This window comes from Tachyglossus aculeatus, chromosome 25 (assembly GCF_015852505.1).
Source record: "Tachyglossus aculeatus isolate mTacAcu1 chromosome 25, mTacAcu1.pri, whole genome shotgun sequence".
Taxonomy (NCBI): domain Eukaryota; kingdom Metazoa; phylum Chordata; class Mammalia; order Monotremata; family Tachyglossidae; genus Tachyglossus; species Tachyglossus aculeatus.
Window position 1 is genome coordinate 26,246,387 of NC_052090.1, and position 25,845 is coordinate 26,272,231.

The 25,845-nt window shown below is 50.8% G+C and overlaps 1 protein-coding gene across 1 annotated transcript in view; it reads left to right on the forward strand.

Annotated features, from left to right (window-relative positions):
* ZFHX4 (zinc finger homeobox 4) overlaps positions 1-25,845 on the forward strand; it is a 144,666-nt gene that overhangs the window by 25,580 nt on the left and 93,241 nt on the right. Inside the window, exons 2-4 of the mRNA XM_038766534.1 lie at positions 14,022-15,284; positions 15,564-16,444; positions 17,602-18,089. Of these exons, the coding sequence (XP_038622462.1) occupies positions 14,068-15,284; positions 15,564-16,444; positions 17,602-18,089 (2,586 nt within the window). The 5' untranslated portion in view covers positions 14,022-14,067. The remainder of the gene's footprint in view (positions 1-14,021; positions 15,285-15,563; positions 16,445-17,601; positions 18,090-25,845) is intronic.

A 25,845-nucleotide genomic window follows, 5' to 3' on the forward strand; every position in this document is an offset into this window, starting at 1 on the left:
ACACAAGTGCTGTGGGGAGGGGAAGAGGGTAGGGCGGAGGGAGGAGGAGCGGAGGACAAGGGGGCGGCCTGGCTCCACCCCTCGTCTGCTGTGTGACCTCGGGCAAGTCACTTCACTTCTCTGTGCCTCAGTTCCCTCATCTGTAAAATAGGGTGGAAACTGTGAGCCTCACTTGGGACAGGGACTGTGTCCAATATCATCATCATCATCATCATCAATCGTATTTCTTGAGCACTTACTGTGTGCAGAGCACTGTACTAAGCGCTTGGGAAGTACAAATTGGCAACACGTAGAGACAGTCCCTACCCACCAGTGGGCTCACAATCTAAAAGGGGGAGACAAAACCAAACATGCTAACAAAATAAAATAAATAGAATAGATATGTACAAGTAAAATAAATAAATAAATAGAGTAATAAATATGCACAAACATATATACATATATACAGGTGCTGTGGGGAAGGGAAGGAGGTAAGATGGGGGGATCCGTTTGTATCCACCCCAGTGCTTAGTACAGTGCCTGGCACACAGTAAATGCTTAACAAATACCATTATTATTATTATTATTATTATTATTATTATTATTATTATTAGAGAAGCAGCGTGGGTCAGTGGAAAGAACACGGGCTTTGGAGTCAGAGGTCATGTGCCTGGCACACAGTAAATGCTTAACAAATACCATTATTATTTTTATTATTATTATTAGAGAAGCAGCATGGCTCAGTGGAAAGAGCCCGGGCTTTGGAGTCAGAGGTCATGGGTTCAAATCCCGGCTCCGCCAATTGTCAGCTGGGTGACTTTGGGCAAGTCACTTCACTTCTCTGGGCCTCAGTTACCTCATCTGTAAAATGGGGATTAAGACTGGGAGCCCCCTGTGGGACAACCTGATCACTCTGTAACCTTCCTAGCGCTTAGAACAGTGCTTTGCACATAGTAAGCGCTTAGTAAATGCCATTATTATTATTATTATTATTATTATTATTATTATTATTATTATTCCTTGGGCAGAGATGAGTCCACCATGCCTGAGACCAGGGTCTCGCCCTCTCAAGACACTCCGTAAGCTGAAATGTCGGGGCGTCTTCGTAAAATCAGAGAAGCAGCATGGCCTAGTAGGGAAGCAGTGTGGCCTAATGGGTAGTGCTTGGATCTGAAAGTCAGAAGGTCAGTCTAATCCCGGCTCCGCCGCTTGTCTGCCGTGTGATCTTGGGCAAGTCATTTCACTTCTCTGGGCCTCAGTGACCTCGTCTATAGAATGGGGATGAAGAGAGTGAGCCCCATTGTACGACAGAGACTGTGTCCAACTTGATTAGCTTGGATCTCCCTCAGTGCTTAGAACCATTTCTTGGACATAGGAAAAATGATAACAATGATGGTACACAGTAAGCGCTCAATAAATACGATCGAATGAATGAATATTTGTTCAGCGCTTACTACACTGTTCTAAGAGCTGGGCTAGATACAAGGTAACCAGGTTGTCCCACGTGGGGCTCACAGTCTTAATCCCCATTTTACAGATGAGGTAACCAAGGCACTTAGTAAGCACTTAACAAATACTACAATTATTATTGTTATTATTATTATTATTACTAATACATACCCCTCCTGGGATGTATGTGTGTGTCGAGGGGACAGGGTGTGCGCTTTCTTTCTCCACTCTTCCTTCTAAACTTTAATTGAAAAGTCACTTATTTTCTGCAGCCCTGGAAGTTCTTATCTTGGCCAGATCCCAGCCCACAGATTTATTTCATTCCACAGTCAGGGAATTGTTCCCCTTTAGATAATGCACTTATACAACCTTTTCTTGTTTAATTCTATTGATTTACAGCGTTAAAGTGAAATAATCTGATACTTGTTTCCTGCCCTTTGAGTATCTGCAGTCAAAGAGGCTGATTAGGAGGGGTGTTTTTTCGGTGGGATTTTTTTTTTTTTCATTTTTTAGCTCTTTAGCTGTTTTAAATGTATAATTATCGGTGCATGTCATTTGATATCCGCACTAATCGGGTAAGGTCACCATTGTCTGTCTGCACTTAATGCCGAAACCCGAGAAGCACTCTGCTTTGGTTGATGTTTGGCGGTAAACTTTAATTAACTCTTATTGCAGCGAAGAAGAGTTCGGTCTCCGGGCTGACTAATCATTTCCCTTCATTTGTCACTCTTTTCCTTGCACCGCTCAGTAATGTAGAGAAGCAGCGCGGTGTGGTGGACCTGGGAATCGGAAGGTCATGGGTTCTAATCCCCCTTGTCTGTTGCGTGACCTTGGGTGAGTCACTTCACTTTTCTGGGCCTCAGTTCCCTCATCTGTAAAATGGGGATCGAGACCGCGATCACACATGGGACGGGGCCTGTGTCCATCCCGATTTGCTTGTGTCCAACTCCAGCGCCAAGTGCAGAGCCTGAACGTAGTAAGGGCTTAACAAATACCATTATCATTATTATTATTATTTTTATTATTATTATTATTATTATTATTATTATTATTACTAAAGGCGCTGATTAAACCTGTTGCCCTGCCTTGCCATGCTCTGGGTATTTGAAAATGCAGGGTCGGGGGGGAGATAAATCATTATTTTAGCCCGGTTTAGGTCTCCCCAGTCTTGCAGACACCAATCTCGCCTTGCCTGGTTCGAGCCAGACAATTTCATTTTAATAGAAACTATGGATTTGGAGATAACATTATTCTTTCAATATAGCTCCTCCGTACATGCATCTTTTGAATCAATACAATTAAGCTTGTCTCCTGTTGGGATTCTTGTAATTATTTTTCCTGAAATACTTTTCCTGTAATGATATTGAAGTTAAAGTAATCAAGTTACTGGCAGATCATGTTAAGACCCGGCTCGAAATTGCTGGCTGTTTGATTTTAATTTGTCTGACATCAAGTTTGTTTGAGAAGGGATAATATGTGCATAAACCAAGGAGCTTATAATTATGGTCGGCATTTGTTTGTTTATAATGCAATCTAATTAAAGTTCGTACATTTTAGAACACAAAAGTTAATTACCGAATTGCTCACTGCGCTCCGCACCACAGCGAAATTAACTTTCGGCGCAAAACAAGGACCAGACGGGCAGCTCGAAGAGCAAACTTGCCACCGGCTCGTGCGGGAAAGAAAGGACGGGGTTTATTAATAGCTGATTTTTTAAAAAAACCTCTTCTCCCAGTGACTGTCCGCTGATTCTAGTGTGAGGTGGTTTTCAGTGTGTGGGAGGGGGCGTAAAGAGGTGGCCCGCTTTGGGAGGGATGTCCAGAATTGGGGGGTGGTTGGAGGTCCGCCTTCTGAAGGATTAGATCTGTCAAATGCCGGCCTTTTAAGAAAAAAGCAGCCTGATGTTTGCCAAGGTTTGGCCGTTGGAGTGGCAAGGTGTGGTGCCCACCCCTCCCGTCATCCGGATGGCAGAGTCTCCTCCCCGTGTCCGCAGCGCTGGTCCTTCGTGTCACGGCGATATCGACGACGTGAGGACGACGGAGCCCACTGTTGGGTAGGGACTGTCTCTATATGTCGCCAATTTGTACTTCCCAAGCTCTTAGTACGGTGCTCTGCACATAGTAAGCGCTCAATAAATACGATTGATGATGACGGAGACGTGGACCGTCCCCCTTCCCCTGCCCGACGGCTCCGCTCGGACGCGGCCTCTCCGATCGGGGATGTCAGAGAGGGTCCGAACCCAGCAGAAGTCTTTTTTTAATGCTATTTGTTAAGCGTTCATTGTGTAACGATCCCCGTAGTACGCGCCGGGGTGGGTAGAAGATAATCAGGTGGGACACAGTCTCCCGTCTCACACAGGGCTCACAGTCTAAGTCGCAGGGAGGACACCGTGGGAAGGGTCATGGTCACTCCGGCCTCAGGCCCGGGAAAAACTGGTCCTCCCTCTCCAACTGGACCGGACCTGAGCGGGAAGTCTCCCGTGGTGCGAACGTGGAAAAAGGACACCGTCGCCTCCTGGATTCTGCGGATCATGAGAACCGCGGGTAACGCCAAACATATGGCCTGGGGATTCTTCCATTTCATTCCTTCCAAGAGTGCGAGATCTTCCTCTAGTCGGCAGCTTTTTGGCAATTTTTGGCAAAAATGTATTTATTTTTGGCGGCGAAGAGCGGGAGAGATGAGGTCTTGGTACATTAGACCAGAGCTAGCGATGCGCACAGTAGCTCGTGCTGTAGCTGACTCATTAATTCCTCATTCTCAATGTCGTATTTATTGAGCGCTTACTATGTGCAGAGCACCGAACTAAGCACTCGGGAGAGCACAGTACAACAGAATGAGCAGACACGGTCCCTGTCCAAAACGAGCATACTCAAGTGATTAATTCGGTGACTTTCCTTGAAGGAGAAAGTCTAATGGCGTCTATGGCTAAACTTCACGTCGAACAGGCTTATTAACTTGAACTTTCCAATATAACCGGGGTTTCGAATGGGCTTATTAACTTGAACTTTCCGATATAAGGGAAGAAAACCTGGGCCCGCCTCTGTAATGAGTTGCAGGTACAATTGCGGGTGATTTACATGACCTTGGGGTATTTTCATAGCACGTATCGGGTGCGTTCAGAGTACAGAACCGGATTGATTTGCCGATTAATATTTATTTTAGGGAGAGGAAATCACAGGGATCATAGACGCTCTTACTTCTTGTCGTGCTTGGCCTAGATGAGATCGAGGCTACCGCGTCGTTGAGGCCCCTTTTGGCTGGAAGGGAAGGGGGATGGGGGTCCGGGCGGGGGTGGGTACCTACCTGAGCCGATTTTCCGACTGATTTTCTGCTCCCGAGGAGCGGGATTCGCCGGTCCGAGGGTCTGCCAAGTGGCCCGAGACGCCCAGTCCTCCTGGCTTCTTTCTCTGTACCACGGCCCGCCTCCCGTCCCCTCAGAGGGAGGTGGGGGGCTGAGAGGTGGAGAGAGCATCTCACCCCCGTGGGATTTGTTTGTGGAGAGATTATCCTTTGATAGGTAATTGAAGCTTTAATGAGGAAGATAAGAGGAAAATGGGAGAATATGATTTGGTTGAGGAGCTCACTCAGATTCGGTCTTTGTAAACTTTCCCTTTCAACCGCCCCCACCGTCCCTCCCCTCCGCTCCCCCAAACCCCTTTTAAATTTGTTCGGTTTTCAGTGCTCACTGGATTTGGTTACATCTCCCTTTTCAAACTTAATTACCTTCTTCCCTTTGTCGTGACACGGTGGAAAGTTTCGGCAGTGTCAGGAGGGGTGGGCCACACATTCTTTGGCAGTTCTCTTCATTAAGGCCTCCTCGCGTTTTCCACCGCCCTAGGAAAGGGAGAAGGGTGTATCCCCGGCGATCGTTCTGAAACATCAGCAGGAAGCTGTAAGCTGGTTAATGCACTATAATTGTCTGGACATAGACTGGTCTTTGTTTGTGTGGTTCAGTTCGAATCAGTTGTAATTAACTCTAGAGTGTTTCCAGATTGCCAGCGGGGAAAAAATGGCAGCATTTCAGTTTTAAATTGGAACGCACACAAACATTAACTATGCAGATTGCTTTCGCTCCGATAGGCCTCCATCCGGCGAGAAAGAATCTCCTTGGGTTCTTCTTCCCGGCCTCTCCTTGAGGTCCCCTGCCACCCCCGGTCCCCATCAGAGAGAAGGCTCATTGGCAAAGTCATTGGATGTAGATCACGTTGGAGCATCGTGGCCGTGTAGTGGTGGGGTTTAAAAAAAATTTTTTTAATGGCATTTGGTAAGCGCTTACTACGTGCCAGGCACTGTACTGAACACTAAGATAGATACAAGTTAATCAGGTTGGCCACAGTCCGCGGCCAACATGGGGCTCACTGTCCATCAGGGAACTGAGGTCTGGAGAAGCAAAGCAATCCTCATTTTACAGATGAGGAACTGAGGCCCAGAAAAATAAAGTGATTTGCCCAAGGTATCTTTTTATGGTATCTGTTAAGCGCTTACTATGTGCCAGGTGCTGTTCTAAGCACTGGGGTAGATCCAAGTTAATCAGGTTGGCCACAGTCCCTGTCCCAAAGGGGGCTCACAGTCTTAATTCCCATTTTATAGATGAGGGAACTGAGGCCCAGCGAAGCAAAGTGATTCGTCCAAGGTCCCACGCCGAACACGTGGCAGAGCCGGGATGAGAATCAATCAATCAATCAATCGTATTTATTGAGTGCTTACTGTGTGCAGAGCACTGTATTAAGCGCTTGGGAAGTACCAGTTGGCAACATATAGAGACAGTCCCTACCCAACAGTGGGCTCACAGTCTAAAAGACAGTGGGCTCACAATCTAAAAGAGAGAACAGTCTACATGAGAACCCATGTCCTTCTGATTCTCAGGTCTGGATTCTCTCCCTAGTAGACGTTGTGGGCAGGGAATGTGTCCATTCAGCGCTTAGAAGAATAGTAAGCGCTTAACAAATGCCAAAATTATTATTATTATTATTGTTGTATTGTACTCGCCCAAGCACTTGGGCCAGCACTCTGCACACAGTAGGCACTCAATAAATAACGCTGCTTCAGCATTTTGGCTTCCTCTTTCCAGGCCAACTTGAGCCGTGGTCGGTCGTCTCTGCCTCGTCTCGGGGGGAGCACTGGAGAGGTTTGCTCACCCGCCTCAGGGCCTGGCCACCCCCCAGGTTCGAGTCTTGTCCAGGCCCGGGAGAAAGGAGGGTCACGTCTCCTCCGCCGGCCTCAGTCACTCACCAGGTGACGGGAGGGCGTCTCCCGCCCCTCTCCATGGGATGGTAACCGGTTCCACGCTCTCTCATTTCGCTTCTTTAACGCCGGCCTACTCACTGTCCCTCCAGCTCGTCCATCTCGCTGCCGACCCCTTTCCCGCATCCTGCCTCTGGCATGGAACGCCCTCCCCCTTCATATCCTACGGACCGCCACTCTCTCCCACCTTCAAAACTTTCCTAAAATCACAGTTTCAAGAGGTCTTCCCGTAGTAGACCCCCATTTCCCCTTCTCCCACTCCCTTCCGCATCACCCTTGGACTCGGATTTGCTCCCTTAATTCACCTCTCCCTCAGCCCCACAGCACTTAGGTGCATATCTGTAATTTATTGGTTTAATAATAATAATAATAATGATAATAATGGTATTTGTTAAGTGCTTACTATGTGTTTATATTAATGTCTGTCTTCCCCTCTGCGGTGTAAGCCTGTTGAGGGCAGGGAACGTGTCCATCAACTCTGTTATATTGTAATAATAATAATGATGGTATTAAGCGCTTACTAGGTGCCAAGCACTGTTTTAAGCGCTGATCGTACTCTCCCAAGCGCTTAGTACAGTGCTCTACACTCAATAAGTACAGTGGATTGCGGGTTGATTGGGGTGGAGGGATGCGGGGGGAGGTGATGAAACCAGTAATGCTTTGGGCACAAAAGATCTATCAGCAATTGATGAAAGGAAGAAAAAAAAGGGCCAGGCCAAACCTTTTACTCCCCCCACCCCCTTTTTTCTTCTGAATTTTAACAATAAGGAATTTAAGTCTCAGTGTGGTTTTAGCAACCAAAGAAAAGGAGCTCTCGGTGCCTGCGTAATGCTGGATTTTTTCCCTCAGTTCTCCATCCGTGGTAACAAATAAACAAGTATAATTATACCGGTGGAGGCCTGTCTATTCACCGCTTTGTCAGGATTAGATATATGTGCAGTTTTCACACTGAGTCTGTCTTTTGTCTTTACCTAACTCACTATGACATATTGATAGGAGATTTGGTATGGGGGAAAAGGCCACGGTGGAGACAGTGGTGACCTTTGGGAAACTTGAGCTCGTTCAAGGATTTTTATTTATTTTCTCTCTCGCTCGCGCGCTCTCCCTCTCTTTTAAAGAAGGGTAACTTGTTACCGAATTCTGGTGAGCGTGCGTGCATGCGTATGTGTTTGTATGTGCGACTTTTAACCTGTCTAAAGGGAGCCAGCGGACACTGGGGATGTGAGGAGTCATTCGGCAAAGACCAGACGAGGAAGGACCAGGGCCCCGGGAACCCGAAGGGTTTCCTTTCTCAACTTGGCATTCCTTTCCCATTATTCTCACCTCGCCGTCAGATCGCGCCCTTTTTTACTCATTTCACAAACGCCGTCTCCGTGGACCAGAGAAGAAGGGCTGGGGTGATGGACAATCTCAGTTAAAGACAAAAAAAGGCTGGGGGGGGGGGCGGTAAAACTGGCATTCCTAATGCTTTGTTCCATTGGGAATTCTGCCTGCTAAATGGGGAGGAATTTTCTTATTGTCCAGAAGCCAGCGGCTCTTTCCCGGCCTCTGCCTCTTCCATTAGCAAATCTCCATGGAGGTGGGTTTGCTCACTTAGCTGACGGGGGCTTGGAGAACCGCTACTTCAGGAGGAGAGCGGAGAATTCACCGTGACCTCTTGTCTTCCGACCGCCATCTGGGTCCGGAAAGGGAGTTCAGATGATCGAGGCCCCTGACCCGAAGGCCCCCCCGAGCACCCCCAGCCCCTTCCCAATCCCCACCAACCAGCAGGTTTGTGCTTGCCTGGATTCGCTCCCGCCCTCCTAATTGTCGACGTTGGTTCCCGATTGATGGCGTAAGCCCCGTCCCCCTTGTACAATCTCTGGGGCCCTAAAAGTATTTATAAGAATGTAAACATGGGAAAATCGGTCACTTTTTTAAAATGGCATTTGTTAAGCGCTTCCTGAGTGTCAGGCACTGAGTTAAGTGCTGAGTTATTCATTCATTCATTCATTAAAATCATATTTATTGAGCTGTGAGGGACCGTCTCTCCATTCATTCATTCATTCAGTCGTATTTATTGAGCGCTTACTGTGTGCAGAGCACTGTACTAAGCGCTTGGGAAGTACAAGTTGGCAACATATAGAGACGGTCCCTAGCCAACAACGGGCTCACAGTCTAGAAGGGGGAGACAGGCAACAAAACAAACCATATTAACAAAATAAAATAAATAGAATAGGAAATATGTACAAGTAAAATGGAGCAATAAATCTGAACAAACATATAGACAGGTGCTGTGGGGAGGGGAAGGAGGTAAGGTGGGGGGGATGGGGAAGGAAGGAGGGGGCACAGTCTGGGAAGGCCTCATTCATTCATTCAATCGTATTTATTGAGCGCTTACTGTGTGCAGAGCACTGTACTAAGCGCTTGAGAAGTCCAAGTTGGCAACATATAGAGACGGTCCGTACCCAACAACGGGCTCACAGTCTAGAAGGGGGAGACAGACAACAAAACAAACCATATAATGCCGACTTATACTTATAGTACTTATAGTACTTATACAGTATATAGTACTATATACTACTACTTATATACTTAGTATACTATAAGTATAAGTATATACTATACTATAATATATATTATTATATATAATATATAATGTATATATTATATACTATAAGTATACTATACTTATATATATTATATACTATAAGTATACGATACTTAGTACTTATATAGTACTATAAGACTTATAGTACTTATACTTACTATGTGCAAGGCACTGTTCTAAGTGCTGGGGAGGTTACAGGGTGATCAGGTTGTCCCACAGGGGGTTCACAGTCTCCATCCCCACTTTACAGATGAGATAACTGAGGCCCAGAGAAGTGAAGTGACTTGCCCAAAGTCACACAGCTGGCAGTTGGCGGAGCCGGGATTAGAACCCCTGACCTCTGACTCCAAAGCCCGGGCTCTTTCCGCTGAGACCTCTTAATCCCCATTTTCCAGATGAGGGAACTGAGGCACAGAGAACTGAGTCACACGGCAGACGCTTGCTGTGAAGGGGTGACGGCTCTGGAAGTGGATGGGGCCTCGTGACCTGAGCCCACTTTGGAGCAAAGGGGGGGCTGGAGTGTGTGTGTGTGTGTGTGTGTGTGTGTGTGTGTGTGTGTGTGTGTGTGTGCGTGTGTGTGTGTGTGTGTGTAAAACTTCACCTTGTAATCCATTCGTCCCCTTTCCCCCACCCCTGCATCCCATGTCCTGCTTCCTCTCCTCCTCCCCATCCCCTCCACCTTACTTCCTTCCCCTCCCCATAGCACCTGTATATATATATATATATATATATATATATATATATATATATATGTGTGTGTGTGTGTGTGTGTGTGTTTGTACATATTTATTACTCTATTTTACTTGTACATATTGATTCGATTTATTTTATTTTGTTCATATGTTTTGTTTTGTCATCTGTCTCCCCCTTCTAGACTGTGAGCCCCGCTGTTGGGTAGGGACCGTCTCTAGACGTTGCCAACCTGTACTTCCCAAGCGCTTAGTCCAGTGCTCTGCACACAGTGAGCGCTCAACAAATGCGATTGGAGGAATGAATGAATGAACGTGAGTCCGGAGAATCAGCGCGGGCTTGTATCAGGGTGAAATGGCCATTAATTTGTACTTCCCAAGCGCTTAGTACAGTGCTCTGCACATCGTAAGCACTCAATAAATACGATTGATGATGATGATTTGCCAGGGCCGTGACTCTAGAACCGGGTCCTGAGGGATGCCGGAGGAACCAGAGAAAAGTCATCAGACAGGCGGTCAATCGTATTTACTGAGCGCTTACTAACCACGCTTAAAAGAAGCAGCGTGGCTCAGTGGACAGAGCCCGGGCTTTGGAGTTGGAGGTCATGGGTTCCAATCCTGGCTCTGCCAATTGTCAGCTGTGTGACTTTGGGCAAGTCACTTCACTTCTCTGGGCCTCAGTTCCCTCATCTGGAAAATGGGGATCAAGACTGTGAGCCCCCCGTGGGACAACTTCATCACCTTGTAACCTCCCCAGCGCTTAGAACAGTGCTTTGCACATAGTAAGCCCTTAACAAACACCAAAATTATTATTATTATTACTTCTCTGTGCCTCAGTTACCTCATCTGTAAAATGCGGATTAAGATTGTGAGCCCCACGTGGGACAACCTGATCACCTTGTATACTACCCAGCGCTTGGAACAGTGCTTTGCACAGAGTAAGCCCTTAACAAACACCAAAATTATTATTATTATTACTTAACTTCTCTGTGCCTCAGTTACCTCATCTGTAAAATGGGGATTAAGACTGTGAGCCCCATGTGGGACAACCTGATCACCTTGTATCCTCCCCAGCGCTTAGAACAGTGCTTTGCACATAGTAAGCCCTTAACAAACACCAAAATTATTATTATTATTACTTAACTTCTCTGTGCCTCAGTTACCTCATCTGTAAAATGAGGATTAAGATTGTGAGCCCCACGTGGGACAATCTGATGACCTTGTATCCTCCCCAGCGCTTGGAACAGTGCTTTGCACATAGTAAGCCCTTAACAAACACCAAAATTATTATTATTACTTAACTTCTCTGTGCCTCAGTTACCTCATCTGCAAAATGCAGATTAAGATTGTGAGCCCCACGTGGGACAATCTGATGACCTTGTATCCTCCCCAGCGCTTGGAACAGTGCTTTGCACATAGTAAGCCCTTAACAAACACCAAAATTATTATTGTTATTACTTCTCTGTGCCTCAGTTACCTCATCTGCAAAATGCGGATTAAGATTGTGAGCCCCACGTGGGACAATCTGATGACCTTGTATCCTCCCCAGCGCTTGGAACAGTGCTTTGTACATAGTAAGCACTTAACAAATGTCATCTTTAGTATTATTATTATTACTTAGAAAACGCTTCCGCTTTCCACGCTCTCCGAGGGCTTTCGAAGCCCCGACCCGCGCCGATAATTAAGCCGGGTTCGTCAGTGATGGAAACGACACGCTCTGCGATGTCGGATCCCGGAGCGATTAGACGCTCGTCTCAGCCACCTCGGCTACCGAAACGAATTTGCGTTGGGTTTCGATCTCCGCGGATCTTCCGACGCCTCCTAAACTGATCACTTCCCCTCTCTGTTTCGGCTGACAGGTTTAGATTTGATTACGGCGAAGAGAGAATTAAGCAGCTCTCGGCCTTCCTTAATATGCCCTTGAGTTTCCCTGACGCCTCCGTCTTCTCCAAGGCTTGGAAGGAGAGAGAAACGTGCCGGATCGTCGTGCCGTAGGGGCCTGCAGCAGTCAAGGGTTTTAGGGTTGAGCGGTGGGCAGGGGTTCTCTGCCCGAGAGGAGAGTCCTGGCTGAGCATCCAAAGGAGTCCCGAGATAATAATAATGGAATTTGTTAAGCGCTTACTATGTGCAAAGCACTGTTGTAAGCGCTGGAGGGTGATACAAGGTCATCAGATTGTCCCACGTGGGGCTCACAAGCACTTAGTACAGTGCTCTACAGACAGTAAGCTCTCAATAAATATGATTGATGATGATACAAGAAGAAGCAGCGTGGCTCAGTGGAAAGAGCACAGGCTTTGGAGTCAGAGATCATAGGCTCAAATCCCAGCCACATGTCTGCTGTGTGACCTTAGGTAAGTCACTTAACTTCTCCGAGCCTCAGTTACCTCATCTGTAAAATGGGGATTAAGACTGTGAGCCCCACATGGGACCTCATTACCTTGTTTCCCCTCCCCAGCGCTTAGAAAAGTGCTTTGCACATAGTAAGCGCTTAACAAATGCCGTCATTATTATTATTATTATACAAGGTTGTCAGGTTGTCCCACGGGGGGCTCACAGTCTTAATCCCCATTTTGCAGATGGGGTAACCGAGGCACAGAGAAATTAAGTGGCTTGCCCAAGGTCACACAGCTGACAGTTGGCAGAGCCGAGATTTGAACCCATGACCTCTGACTTCCAAGCCCGGGCTCTTTCCACTGAGCCATGCTGCTTCTCCAGGCTGTGGTTCCTGGAGAAGATAGCAGGCCGTGGTTCCACCTACGTGGTCTCCCCCTCCCTATCCCTCCCGCCTCACCTCCTTCCCCTCCCCATAGCACCTGTATATATGTATATATGTTTGTACGGATTTATTACTTTATTTATTTGTACGTATTGATTCTATTTCTTTTATTTTGTTAATATGTTTTGTTTTGTTATCCGTCTCCCCCTTCTAGACTGTGAGCCTGCTGTTGGGTAGGGACCGTCTCTATGTGTTGCCAACTTGGACTTCCCAAGCGCTTAGTCCAGTGCTCTGCACACAGTAAGCGCTCAATAAATACGATTGAATGAATGAATGAAAGTTTATACAAACACGTGACAGCCAGACTCTCCCACACCCGTGCACGAACACGCACACCCACACGTGTGCACTCAGTGCAGTCGTACGAGGACGCACACACAGTCACACGCACACAATTGGAAATGGAGGGGAGCAGAACCTTAATCGGGGTCAGTCTCGCCTTCCCTCCCACCCCATTCCCCTCGACCCTCCCGGTGTTACCCAAAACAGTCCCAACGGTCGTCCGGGGCGCGGGGGGAATGGCTCCTCGCAGAGGGCAACCATCAGGAATCCCAGGGACAGATGGAGTGATGCACACAAACACGAGCACACACACAATTTGTTAGCGTCGGGGAGGTGAGGGTCCACCCAGGCCCTAGTTGGTTTGTGGCTCACCCGTGTCGGTGAGATCTGAAAGGTGTCTCAAGTACAGTGCTCTGCACACAGTAAGCGCTCAATAAATGCGATTGAATGAATGAATGAATAAAGTGGGAAGAGGAGGAGGAAGAAAAGGAGGAAGAGGGGGAAGTGTGGCCATGTCGCATGTGACAGTCCCTCGGGGCGGCGGGAATCGCCCGCATTGTCGGGAATCTCCGGTCACCGTCGGAGGGCCGGCGAGGGCTCTACAGGAAGACCGACTTGGAGCCTTTGAGGCCTGGGGTGGGGGACCGGGGACACCCCTTTCCGGTCGGGGTCCCGGCCCGCTCCCCGATTCTGGCCCTTTTCGGAGAGCGGGAGTGGGGGCTGAAGCGCCACGGTCAGTGGTCTGGACTGACCGCTTGCCAGAGAAGAGGCTTAACCTCGCCACTCCGGAAGCACGGGGGTCCAGGGTAGGCGGTGGGCGTCGGGGGGACTCGACACGAGGCCGCTGAGGACCACGTGCGTTCGGGGCCCTCGCTCCACGTTTCCGGGAGGAGGAAAGCGACGGCCCAGTTCCCTCTGCCCGCCTCCGAAGAGAGCCAGGTAGAGCGAGCCCCGGCCGAGCCGCTTGGCGGTTGAATAAAAGATGGCTCCTCTCCCCTTCTGTCCTCTCCAGGTCTCTGACAGGCCGGATGAAATGAGACCCCCATGTAGCGATCGTCATGGAAACCTGTGACTCCTCTCCCATCTCAAGGCAGGAGAATGGACCAAGGAGCGCGACCAAGCCCCGTGGCCCGGCCCCGCAGGAGGGCGAGGGGGCGGACAAGGCTGCCGGGCCGGAGGCGGACGGGGGCCGGGCCTCGCCCGCCGGGGCCCCGAGGACAGACGAGGGGCCGGGGCCCGGCCCGCCGGCGGGGAGGGGGCCCGCCCCCGCCGCGGCCCGCATCCCCTGCCACGAGTGTGCCGCTTCTTTCTCCAGTTTACAGAAGTACATGGAGCATCACTGCCCCAACGCCCGCCTGCCCGTCCTGAAGGAGGACCGGGAGAGCGAGTCCAGCGAGCCGGAGGACAGCGACGTGGAGAACCTCAGCGGGGAGATCGTCTACCAGCCCGACGGTTCGGCCTACATCATCGAGGGCGCCAGGGACGGCGGGCCGGGGGCGGCGGCCGAGGCGGAGAGGCCCCCCGCGCCCGCCCCCGCCCCCGTGGCGTTCTACCCTCAGATCATCAACACCTTCCACATCGCCTCGGCCCTGGGGAAGCCCTTCGCGGCCGACCCGGCCTTCCCAAATACCTCAGCGCCGGCGGGCTCCGTTCCCGTGTTGCACAGTTTCCGGGTCTACGACCTCCGGCACCGGAGGGAACGGGACTATCTCGCCGGCGACGGCTCCGCCAAAAACTCCTGCGTGTCCAAAGATGCCCCGGGCGACGTGGACCTGTCCCGCTTCGACGGCCGCGTGAGCGACGGCAAGAGGAAGCCCGTCCTCATGTGCTTCCTGTGCAAGCTGTCCTTCGGCTTCGCCCGCTCCTTCGTCAGCCACGCCGTGCTCGACCACCGCATGGTCCTCAACGAGCAGGAGCAGAAGCTCCTCGCCCACAAGCACGTCTCCGCCATCATCCAGGGGATCGGCAAAGACCAAGAACCTCTCGTCAGCTTTCTCGAACCAAAAAGGCCGGCCCCGGGCTACCCCTGCTTCCCCGCCCCGGGCCCGCCGGGCCCGGACCCCGCCTTCCGCGGCCTGTGGGCCGCCCTCCGCGTGGAGAACGGCGAGGCCCTGCAGGCGGGCCTGGCCTTCCTCCAGGGCGGGCCCGGGCCCTCGCCGCCCTCTCCCCCCGAGCCCGGCCGGGGGCCGGGGCCGCTGGCGGGCCTCCCCAACGGCGGGTGCCCCGTCAAGAGCGAGCCCGCGGACGAGGAGGACGGGGACGGCGACTTCAACGGGCCGGACGAGGAGGAGGAGGAGGGGGAGGAAGAAGAGGAGGAGGAGGAGGAGGAAGAGGGGGCGCCTCTGCGGGCGCTGGAAGACCGTCTGGGGAGCAAGGATTTCTCTCTGCTAAACCAAAGCCTCTCTCCCCTGGCTTCCAGCATGCTCAAGTTCATGGAAAAGGGCGCCTCCGTCTGCTCCTCGTCCTCGTCCTCCTGCTCTTCCTCCTCCTCCACCTGCTCCTCCTCCTCCTCCACGGTGGCGACGGGGACCCTCCCGGACCCCCCGCCCGCCAGGCGGCCGGGCCCGGCGGACGACGGCCCCGGCGCCGCTCCCCAGCACGGCCCCCCTCCCGGCGGCGGCACCGCCCCGGTCCCCCCGGGCCCGGCGGACGGGTCCCCGGGCAGCGGGGTGGAGTGTCCCAAGTGCGACACCGTGCTGGGCTCCTCCCGCTCCCTGGGAGGCCACATGACGATGATGCACTCCCGAAACTCGTGCAAGACGCTCAAGTGCCCCAAGTGCAACTGGCACTACAAATACCAGCAGACGCTGGAGGCCCACATGAAGGAGAAGCACCCGGAGCCCGGAGGCTCCTGCGCCTACTGCAAGAGCGGCCAGGCCCACCCCCGGCTGGCCCGCGGCGAGAGCTACACGTGCGGCTACAAGCCCTTCCGCTGCGGCGTCTGCAACTACTCCACCACGACCAAAGGCAACCTCAGCATCCACATGCAGTCCGACAAGCACCTCAACAACGTCCAGAACCTGCAGGGTGGCGGCCCCGCGGGCGGCGGCGAGCCCCCGTTCGCCCCCGCGCCCCCCGCCGCCGCCCCCGCGGCCCCGGCCCTCCCGGGCCGCGGGGCACCCTCCCCGGCCAGGCCCAAGCAGAAGGCCACGTGGCGCTGCGAGGTCTGCGACTACGAGACCAACGTGGCCCGGAACCTGCGCATCCACATGACGAGCGAGAAGCACATGCACAACGTGCTGCTCCTGCAGCAGAACGTCAAGCAGCTGCAGCACGACCTGCACCTGGGCCTGGCTCCGGCCGAGGCCGAGCTGTACCAGTACTACGTGGCCCAGAACCTGGGACTGACCGGCCTCAAGCTGGACGGGACGGCCGACCCCCCGCTCCTCGTCAGCCCCTTCCAGCTGGACGCCGCCGCCCTGGCCCCGGGACTCGGTGAGTGTCCGGTGGCCCCCCGGGGTCGGGGAGGGGAGCGGAAGAGGCCCGGAGGCGGGGGGGGGGGGGCTTAAAGCCGGGCCGACTCCCGGGGCAGATGCGACGAGATGGTGGGTAGCGGAGCATCCCGGTTAGTGGTAATTGGGATATTTGTTCAGCGCTTACCATGTGCCGGTCACTGTACCGCGCGCTGGATCCGGGCCAGTCGGGTTGGACACGGTCCCCGTCCCACGTGGGGCTCACGGTCTCGATCCCCGTTTTCCCGACGAGGGAACTGAGGCCCGGAGAATAATAATAATAATAACAACAATGATGACGATGGCATTTATTAAGCGCTTACTATGTGCAAAGCACTGTTCTAAGCGCTGGGGAGGTTACCAGGTGTTCGGGTTTCCCACGGGGGGATCATGGTCTTCATCCCCATTTTCCAGATGAGGTAACTGAGGCAGGGAAGCGAAGCGACTTGCCCAAAGTCACACGGCTGACAGTTGGCGGAGCCGGGATTTGACTCCAAAGCCTGGGCTCTTTCCACTGAGCCACGCTCCTTCTAGTTGAGCGATTTGCCCAAGGTCACCCAGCGGCGGGTGCCCGTGGCCGTGTCCCTCCTGCCCGCTCGCCCAGGCGGAGGCTGGTCCATCCCATTCATTCGTTTGTTCGGTCGTATTAGCTCACCTCCTCCAGGAGGCCTTCCCAGACTGAGTCCCTTCCTTCCTCTCCCCCTCGTCCCCCTCTCCATCCCCCCATCTTGCCTCCTTCCCTTCCCCACAGCACCTGTATATATGTATATATGTTTGTACATATTTATTACTCTATTTATTTTACTTGTACATATCTATTCTATTTATTTTGTTAGTATGTTTGGTTTTGTTCTCTGTCTCCCCCTCTTAGACTGTGAGCCCACTGCTGGGTAGGGACTGTATATGTTGCCAATTTGTACTTCCCAAGCGCTTAGTCCAGTGCCCGGCACACCGTAAGCACTCAATAAATACGATTGATGATGATGATGATTTGCGGAGGGCTTGCTGCGTGCGGAGCACTGGACTGAGCCCCGGGGCGAGGGCGGTAGAGCGATGGACGGCCGCGTTGCGGCCAGCGCCGTCCCCGGCCTCGCCGCCTCCCGGCCTCCATCCTCCTGTCCGCTCTGTGTCCCCCCGCAGTCGCCGGCGACCTGCCGTCCGAGCTCCGCCTGGCCGGCGCCCAGCTGGTGGGGGAGGACCTGGCCCTGCTGCCCGGGGCGGCGGGCGACCCGGCCCTGAAGATCTTCCAGTGCGCCGTCTGCGACCGCTTCAGCTCGGACAGCCTGGAGGCCCTGAGCGTGCACGTGGGCAGCGAGCGGGCGCTGCCCGAGGAGGAGTGGCGCGCCGTCGTCGGGGACCTCTACCTGTGTCGCCTCTGCAACTATAACACCCAGCTGAAGGCCAACTTCCAGCTGCACTGCAAGACGGACAAGCACGTGCAGAAGTACCAGCTGGTGGCCCACATCAAGGAGGGGGGCCGCGGCAACGAGTGGCGCCTCAAATGTCTCGCCGTCGGCAACCCCGTCCACCTCAAGTGCAACGCCTGCGACCACTACGCCAACAGCGTGGATAAGCTGCACCTCCACACGGCCAACCACCGGCACGAGGCCGCCCTCAGGCTCTACAAGGTGGGTGGACGCGGACGGGCGGCGGGGATTCGCCCCCCTCGGGGCCGCGGGCCGAAGAGACCGCCCGCCGCGCTCGGGGGGCAGAGGAGATCACGCGCGGCTCGAAGCGGTGCCCGGGTGGCGGGGCGACCGTCAGCCCGTCACGGGCAGGGAAGGGGTCTGTCTGTCGTCCCGTCGTCCCCTCCCGAGTGCTCCGCGCACCGTAAGAGAAGCAGCGTGGCTCAGTGGAACGAGCACGGGCTTTGGAGCCAGAGGTCATGGGTTCGAATCCCGGCTCCACCACAAGTCTGCTGTGTGACCTCGGGCAAGTCACTTAACTTCTCTGAGCCTCAGTTGCCTCATCTGTAAAAAATGGGGATTAAGACTGTGTGCCCCAGGTGGGACAACTTGATCACATTGTATCCCCCCCCACAGCGCTTAGAACGGTGCTTTGCACATAGTAAGCACTTAACAAACGCCATCATTATTATATTATTATTATAAGAGCTCCGTAAATGCCGCTGGATGAATCCGGCCGGGCCGGGCGGAGGCGGGTTCGGCGGAAGGCGAATTCTCGTCTGTCCCCGACAAGGCTCTGCAGATCCGAACGGTGCTTCGCACATAGTAAGCGCTTAAAAAATACCATTATTATTATTATTAAGTGCTGAGAGTCTGGAAGACGGAGGGACGAGGTCCCTTCCCATCCGGGCTTGATCCGGACCCTCCCTGCCAGACGGTTTATTTTGGCTCACGCCTGAGCGAGGCGCATCCCTTCCTGGGCCGGGTATCTCGGCACCCGATGAGGAACTTCTTTTGGCCGGCGGCTATTATAATTCAGAAAAATCCGGCCACCCATTAGTCACCGTAACCAGCCCTAAATATGATTACAAAATCCATTTCGCAAGCGCTATCTATCGATCGATACCAGAAATCAAAGATAAGTGAGGTAGCAGAAGTCACCGGCGGATTCCGGTATCCGGGCGTCGGGAGGAGGGAGGGTTTGGGTCTGGGTGCGAGTCTGGCCTCTCGGCCCCAGCGGGGCTGTCTTGCCGAAAGTGGACTTCGAACGGTTGGCCGATTTGTCGAGGCGCAGAAATGGACCGAAGCCTCTCTGAGCCTTCTTGTCCTCCTCCGTCAGATGGAGATCGATTAATCAGTGATATTTATCTTTTTTTACGGTACCGGTCGAGCGCTAACTCTGTGTCAAACGCTGTTGCGAAAAGAGCCCGGGCTTCGGAGTCACAGGTCGAGGGTTCTAATCCCGGCTCCACCACCTGTCTGCTGGGTGACTCTGGGCAAGTCACTTCACTTCTCTGTGCCTCAGTTACCTGATCAGTAAAAAGGGGATTTAGACTGTGAGCCCCACGTGGGATCACCTGATAACCTTGTATCTGTCCCAGCGCCTAGAACAGTGCTTGGCACATAGTAAGTGCTTAAATACCATCATTATTCTGGGCTACGTACAAGTTAAATAGGTCGGACGTAGTCCCGGTGTCCCACCTGGGACTCTCGGGCTGTGTCGGAGAACAGGGATTGAATCTTCATTTTACAGTTGAGGTAACTGAGGCCCAGAGAAGTGAAGTGACCTGTCCAAGGTCACACAGCAGACGAGCGGCGGAGCCGGGACTAGAACCCAGGTGCTTCTGAGTCCCAGGCCCGGGCTGTAGCCGTTATGTTGCCAATTTGTACTTCCCAAGCGCTTAGTACAGTGCTCTGCACATAGTAAGCGCTCAATAAGTACGATTGATGATGATGATGATGATGGTGGTGATGATGATGATTAGGCCGCGCTGCTTCTTAATGTCGTCGTTGCCGTAAGAATGGGTTGAAAGCTAGAAGAGAGTCGTAAGCCTGTCGTCAAAAATAACCATGAGGCTGAGGCAGCTCGTGCTGTGGCGTTTCATCCCATGCCGGGAAGCAGCATGGCTCAGTGGAAAGAGCGCAGGTTTTAGAGTCAGAGGTCAATCAATCAATCAATCAATCAATCAATCATATTTATTGAGCGCTTCCTGTGTGCAGAGCACTGTACTAAGCGCTTGGGAAGTACAAGTCGGCAACACATAGAGACGGTCCCTACCCAACAGCGGGCTCACAGTCTAGAAGGGGGAGACAGAGAACGAAACCAAACATACTAACAAAATAAAATAGAATAGATATGTACAAGTAAGATAAATAAATAAATAAATAATGTACAAACATGTACATATATACAGGTGCTGTGGGGAAGGGAAGGAGGTAAGATGGGGGGATGGAGAGGGGGACAAGGGGGAGAGGAAGGAAGGGGCTCAGTCTGGGTTCAAATCCCGGCTCCGGCAATTGTCAGCTGTGTGACTTTGGGCAAGTCACTTCACTTCTCTGGGCCTCAGTTCCCTCATCTGTAAAATGGGGATTAAGACTATAAGCCCCCCCCGCCGTGGGACAACCTGATCACCTTATAACTTTCCCAGCGCTTAGAACAGTGCTTTGCACATAGTAAGCGCTTAATAAATGCCATCATTATTATTATGGGCTCAAATCCCGGCTCCGCCAATTGTCAGCCATGTGACTTTGGGCAAGTCACTTCACTTCTCTGGGCCTCAGTTACCTCATCTGTAAAATGGGGATTAAGACTGTGAGCCCTCCGTGGGACAACCGGATCACCTTGTAACCTCCCCAGCGCTTAGAAGTGCTTTGCACATAGTAAGCGCTTAATAAATGCCATCATTATTATCATTATTATCCCGCGGACCACCCTCTCTGGGCTGTCTTGGGAGCTCCTCCGACTTTTCATCCGGGGTGTTTTGTGGGGCGATTGGGTATAGGCGGGTGCCTGGGTGGTTGGGAATCTTTGGGGAATGCGTCTGACCTCGGGTAGCACCCCCAGCCCCTGGAGCGCTCCGGCAGGGAGACGGGGGATGGAAAAGCATTGTCCGGCCTTGTCCAGCCTTACGTCCGGAAGTGGACAGTGATGGGACCGCGCTCCTCTGATTCTTGGGAATATTCCGTGACTTTTTTTGTTTTTTTGTGTGTTATTTGTTAAGCACTTACTATAATAATAATTGCTGTTATTATTATAGTATTTGTTTTATAATAATAATAATAATTGTGGTATTTGTTTGGTGCTTACTCTGGGTCAGGCACTGTACTGAGTGCCGGGGTGGATACAAGCCAGTCAGGTTGGACTCAATCCCAGCCTCATGCGGCGTTCGTAATCTCAATCCCCATTTTCCGGATGAGGTGATTGAGGCCCAGAGAAGTGACGTGAATCACTTAACTTCTCTGAGCCTCAGTTACCTCATCTGGAAAATGGGGATGAAAACTGTGAGCCCCATGTGGGACAACACCTTGTATCCCTCACAGCACTCAGAACAGTGTTTTGCACATAGCGCTTAACAAATGCCATTATTATTATTATTAAGCAGCATCTTGTTAAGCACATACTATGTGCCAGGCACTGTACTAAGTGCTGGGATAGGTACAGTCATACAGTGCTCTGCACACAGTAAGCACTCAATAAATACAATTGAATGAATACAGACTTTTCCAAGTGGAAACGGGCCAACGAGAGTAAATTTGTTGTCGGCAGGGAATGTGTCTGTTTATTGGTATTTTATCCTTTCCCAAGCACATAGCACAGTGCTCTGCATGAAGTAAGCGCTCAGTAAATACAATTGAATGAACGGATGTGAGAGAGGAGGTTGTGTTTGGGAGACATCAAGTGTGCTGCACACAGTAAGCGCTCAATAAATACGATTGAATGAATGAATGCGGAAACGGCCGGGGCCGGGAGCTGATTTCGGGGGGGCCCTGGTGAGATGGCAGAATTGGGATTGGGGGGTGTCTCGATTTGGATCTGGGTAGGACAAGTGCTGGGATTAACAGTTCTCCAGCCACCAGCCGCCACGGGCCGTCCAGCACTATAGCTTAACTTTTTTTTATAGTATTTAAGAGCTTACTATATGCCAGACACTGTACTAAGTGCTAGAGTTGATACGAGTTAAGCAGGTTGGGCAGAGTCCCTGTCCCACGTGGGGCTCACAGTCTTAATCCTCATTTTACAGTTGAGGGAATTGAGACCAAGAGAATAATAATAATAATAATAATGGCATTTGTTAAGTGTTTACTATGTGCCAAGCACTGTTCTAATTTGTTAAGAGCTTAGTATATGCCGACACTGTACTAAGCACCAGAGTTGATTAGAGTTAAGCAGGTTGGGCAGAGTCCCTGTCCCACGTGGGGCTCACAATCTTAATCCTCATTTTACAGTTGAGGGAATTGAGACCAAGAGAATAAATAATAATAATAATAATGGCATTTATTAAGCGCTTACTATGGCCAAGCACTGTTCTAATTTGTTAAGAGCTTACTATATGCCATACACTGTACTAAGCGCTAGGGTTGATACGAGTTAAGCAGGTTGGGCAGAGTCCCTGTCCCACGTGGGGCTCACAGTCTTAATCCTCATTTTACAGTTGAGGGAATTGAGACCAAGAGAATAATAATAATAATAATGGCATTTGTTAAGTGTTTGCTATGTGCCAAGCACTTTTCTAATTTGTTAAGAGCTTAGTATATGCCAGACACTGTACTAAGCGCTAGGGTTGATACGAGTTAAGCAGGTTGGGCAGAGTCCCTGTCACACTTGGGGCTCACAGTCTTAATCCTCATTTTACAGTTGAGGGAATTGAGACCAAGAGAATAATAATGATAATAATAATAATGGCATTTGTTAAGCGCTTACTATATCCAAGCACTGTTCTAATTTGCTAAGAGCTTACTATATGCCAGACACTGTACTAAGCGCTAGAGTTGATACAAGTTAAGCAGGTTGGGCAGAGGCCCTGTCCCGCGTGGGGCTCACAGTCTTGATCCTCATTTTACAGTTGAGGGAATTGAGACCAAGAGAATAATAATAATAATAACAATGGCATTTGTTAAGCGCTTACTGTGTCCAAGCACTGTTCTAATTTGTTAAGAGCTTACTATATGCCAGACACTGTACTAAGCGCTAGAGTTGATACGAGCTAAGCAGGTTGGGCAGAGTCCCTGTCCCACGTGGGGCTCACAGTCTTGATCCTCATTTTACAGTTGAGCAAATTGAGACCAAGAGAATAATAATAATAATAATAATAATGGCATTTGTTAAGCGCTTACTATATCCAAGCACTGTTCTAATTTGCTAAGAGCTTACTATATGCCAGACACTGTACTAAGTGCTAGGGTTGATATGAGTTAAGCAGGTTGGGCAGAGTCCCTGTCCCACGTGGGGCTCACAGTCTTGATCCTCATTTTACAGTTGCGGGAATTGAGACCAAGGGAATAATAATAATAATAATAATGGCATTTGTTAAGTGCTTACTATGTGCCAAGCACTGTTCTAAGCGCCGAGCACTGTTCTAAGTGCTGGTGAGAGAAGTGAAGGGACTCACCCAAGGTCCCACAGCAGGCAAGTGGCAGAGCTGGGATGAAAGCCCAGGTCCTTAGGACTCCCAGCCCTGGGCTCTGTCCGCTGGGCCACGCTGTTAGGTGTCAGAATGAAATCCACTTTTACGGTAAAAAAGACTTTTTCCTCTGATGACAGATGGGTAAGTAAAGTCCCAGGGGGCCGGAATCACGCCCTAACTAAATCTGCCATCTCCTCCCAAGCTGGGCGCTCTCAGAGGGCAGGGATCGTGTCCTAGCTAACTCTATCATACACTCCCAAGCGCTCATTCATTCATTCCTTCATTCATTCAGTCGTATTTATTGAGCGCTTACTGTGTGCAGAGCACTGTACTAAGCGCTTGGGAAGTCCAAGTTGGCAACATATAGAGACAGTCCCTACCCAACAGTGGGCTCACAGTCTAGAAGACGGAGACAGAGAACAAATCAATCAATCAATCAATCGTATTTATTGAGCGCTTACTGTGTGCAGAGCACTGTACTAAGCGCTTGGGAAGTCCAAGCTGGCAACATATGGAGACAGTCCCTACCCAACAGTGGGCTCACAGTCTAGAAGGGGGAGACAGAGAACAAAACCAAACATACTAACAAAATAAAATAAATAGAATAGATAGGTACAAGCAAAATAAATAAATAAATAAATAGAGGTAAATAAATAGAGATGAATAAATAAATAGAGGTAAATAAATAAATAGAGATGAATAAATAAATAAATAGAGATAAATAAATAAATAAATAGAGATAGAGACAAAACATATTAACAAAATAAAATAAATAGAATAAATATGTACAAATTAAATAAATAAATAAATAGAGTAATAAATACATACAAACATACATACATATATACAGGTATATATATATACATATACACAGGTACAGTGCCCCAGTTGACACTCAGTGGCACTCCACCACTTGTGTGCTGCGTGACTTTGGGCAAGTTACTTCACTCCTCTGTGCCTCAGTTACCTCATCTGTAAAATGGGGATTGAGACTGTGAGCCCCACATGGGACAAGGAATGTTTCCAATCCGATTTGCTTGTCCCCACCCCAGCGCTTAGTACAGTGCCTGACACTTAACAAATACCAGAATTATAATAATAATGATGGCATTTATTAAGCGCTTACTATGTGCAAAGCACCGGTCTTAAGCGCTGGGGAGGGTACAAGGTGATCAGGTTGTCCCACGGGGGGGCTCACAGTCTTCATCCCCATTTTCCAGATGAGGTCACTGAGGCCCAGAGAAGTGACTTGCCCCAAGTCACACAGCTGGCAATTGGCAGGGCCGGGATTTGAACCCACGACCCCTAACTCCAGAGCCCGGGCTCTTTCCACTGAGCCACGCTGCTTCCGATGGGTGGATTGATCAATCAATCAATCAATCGCATTTATTGAGCGCTTACTGTGTGCAGAGCACTGTACTAAGCGCTTGGGAAGTACAAGTTGGCAACGTATAGAGACAGTCCCTACCCAACAGTGGGCTCACAGTTTAAAAGGGGGAGACGGAGAACAAAACCAAACATACTAACAAAATAAAATAAATAGAATAGATCTGTACAAAGCACATAGCGTGGCTGGAGAAGCAGCGTGGCTCAGCGGAAAGAGCAAGGACTTTGGAGTCAGTGGTCATGGGTTCAACATCCCGGCTCCGCCACTTGTCAGCTGGGTGACTTTGGGCGAGTCACTTCACTTCTCTGGGCCTCAGTTCCCTCATCTGTAAAATGGGGATGAAGACTGGGAGCCCCCCGGGGGACAACCTGATTACTGTGTTTCTCCCCGGCGCTTAGAACAGGGCTTGGCCCATAGTAAGTGCTTAATAAATGCCATTATTATTATTATTATTATTACAAGTAAGATAAATAAATAAATAGAGTAATAAATATGTACAAACATATATACAGGTCGATCCGTAGCTCGATCGAATCAATCAGTCGGTGGTATTTATGGAGCGCTGACTAGGTGCGGGGCACTGTACTAAGCGCCGGGGAGAGGACAGTACAGGAGTTCCCTGGATGGCCGGTCCCGCAGACACTTCCTCGGAAGGGACCTCAGACCGGAGACGGGAGGGTGGCCAAATTCCAGGGAAGAGGTCAGAGGTCGGAGGTCAGAGGTCAGAGGTGAGCTCGACATCAGCCCCTGCTTAGCTGCTTACCTACCAACTGAGCGACGTAATGAAAATCTGTTGAGCAGATGGCTTTTCGATGCTTTGGGCAGGAACTGGGGCGGCTTTTGCGTTAGCCAGTTAAAAAGGATTCCTTTATTGGAGCGGCACAATGCCCTGAGCTTCAGGTCCGAGCTGAAAGATGGCCAAGGGCAGGACGTTTGGCTAGGTGCCTATCGTTCTACAATAATAATA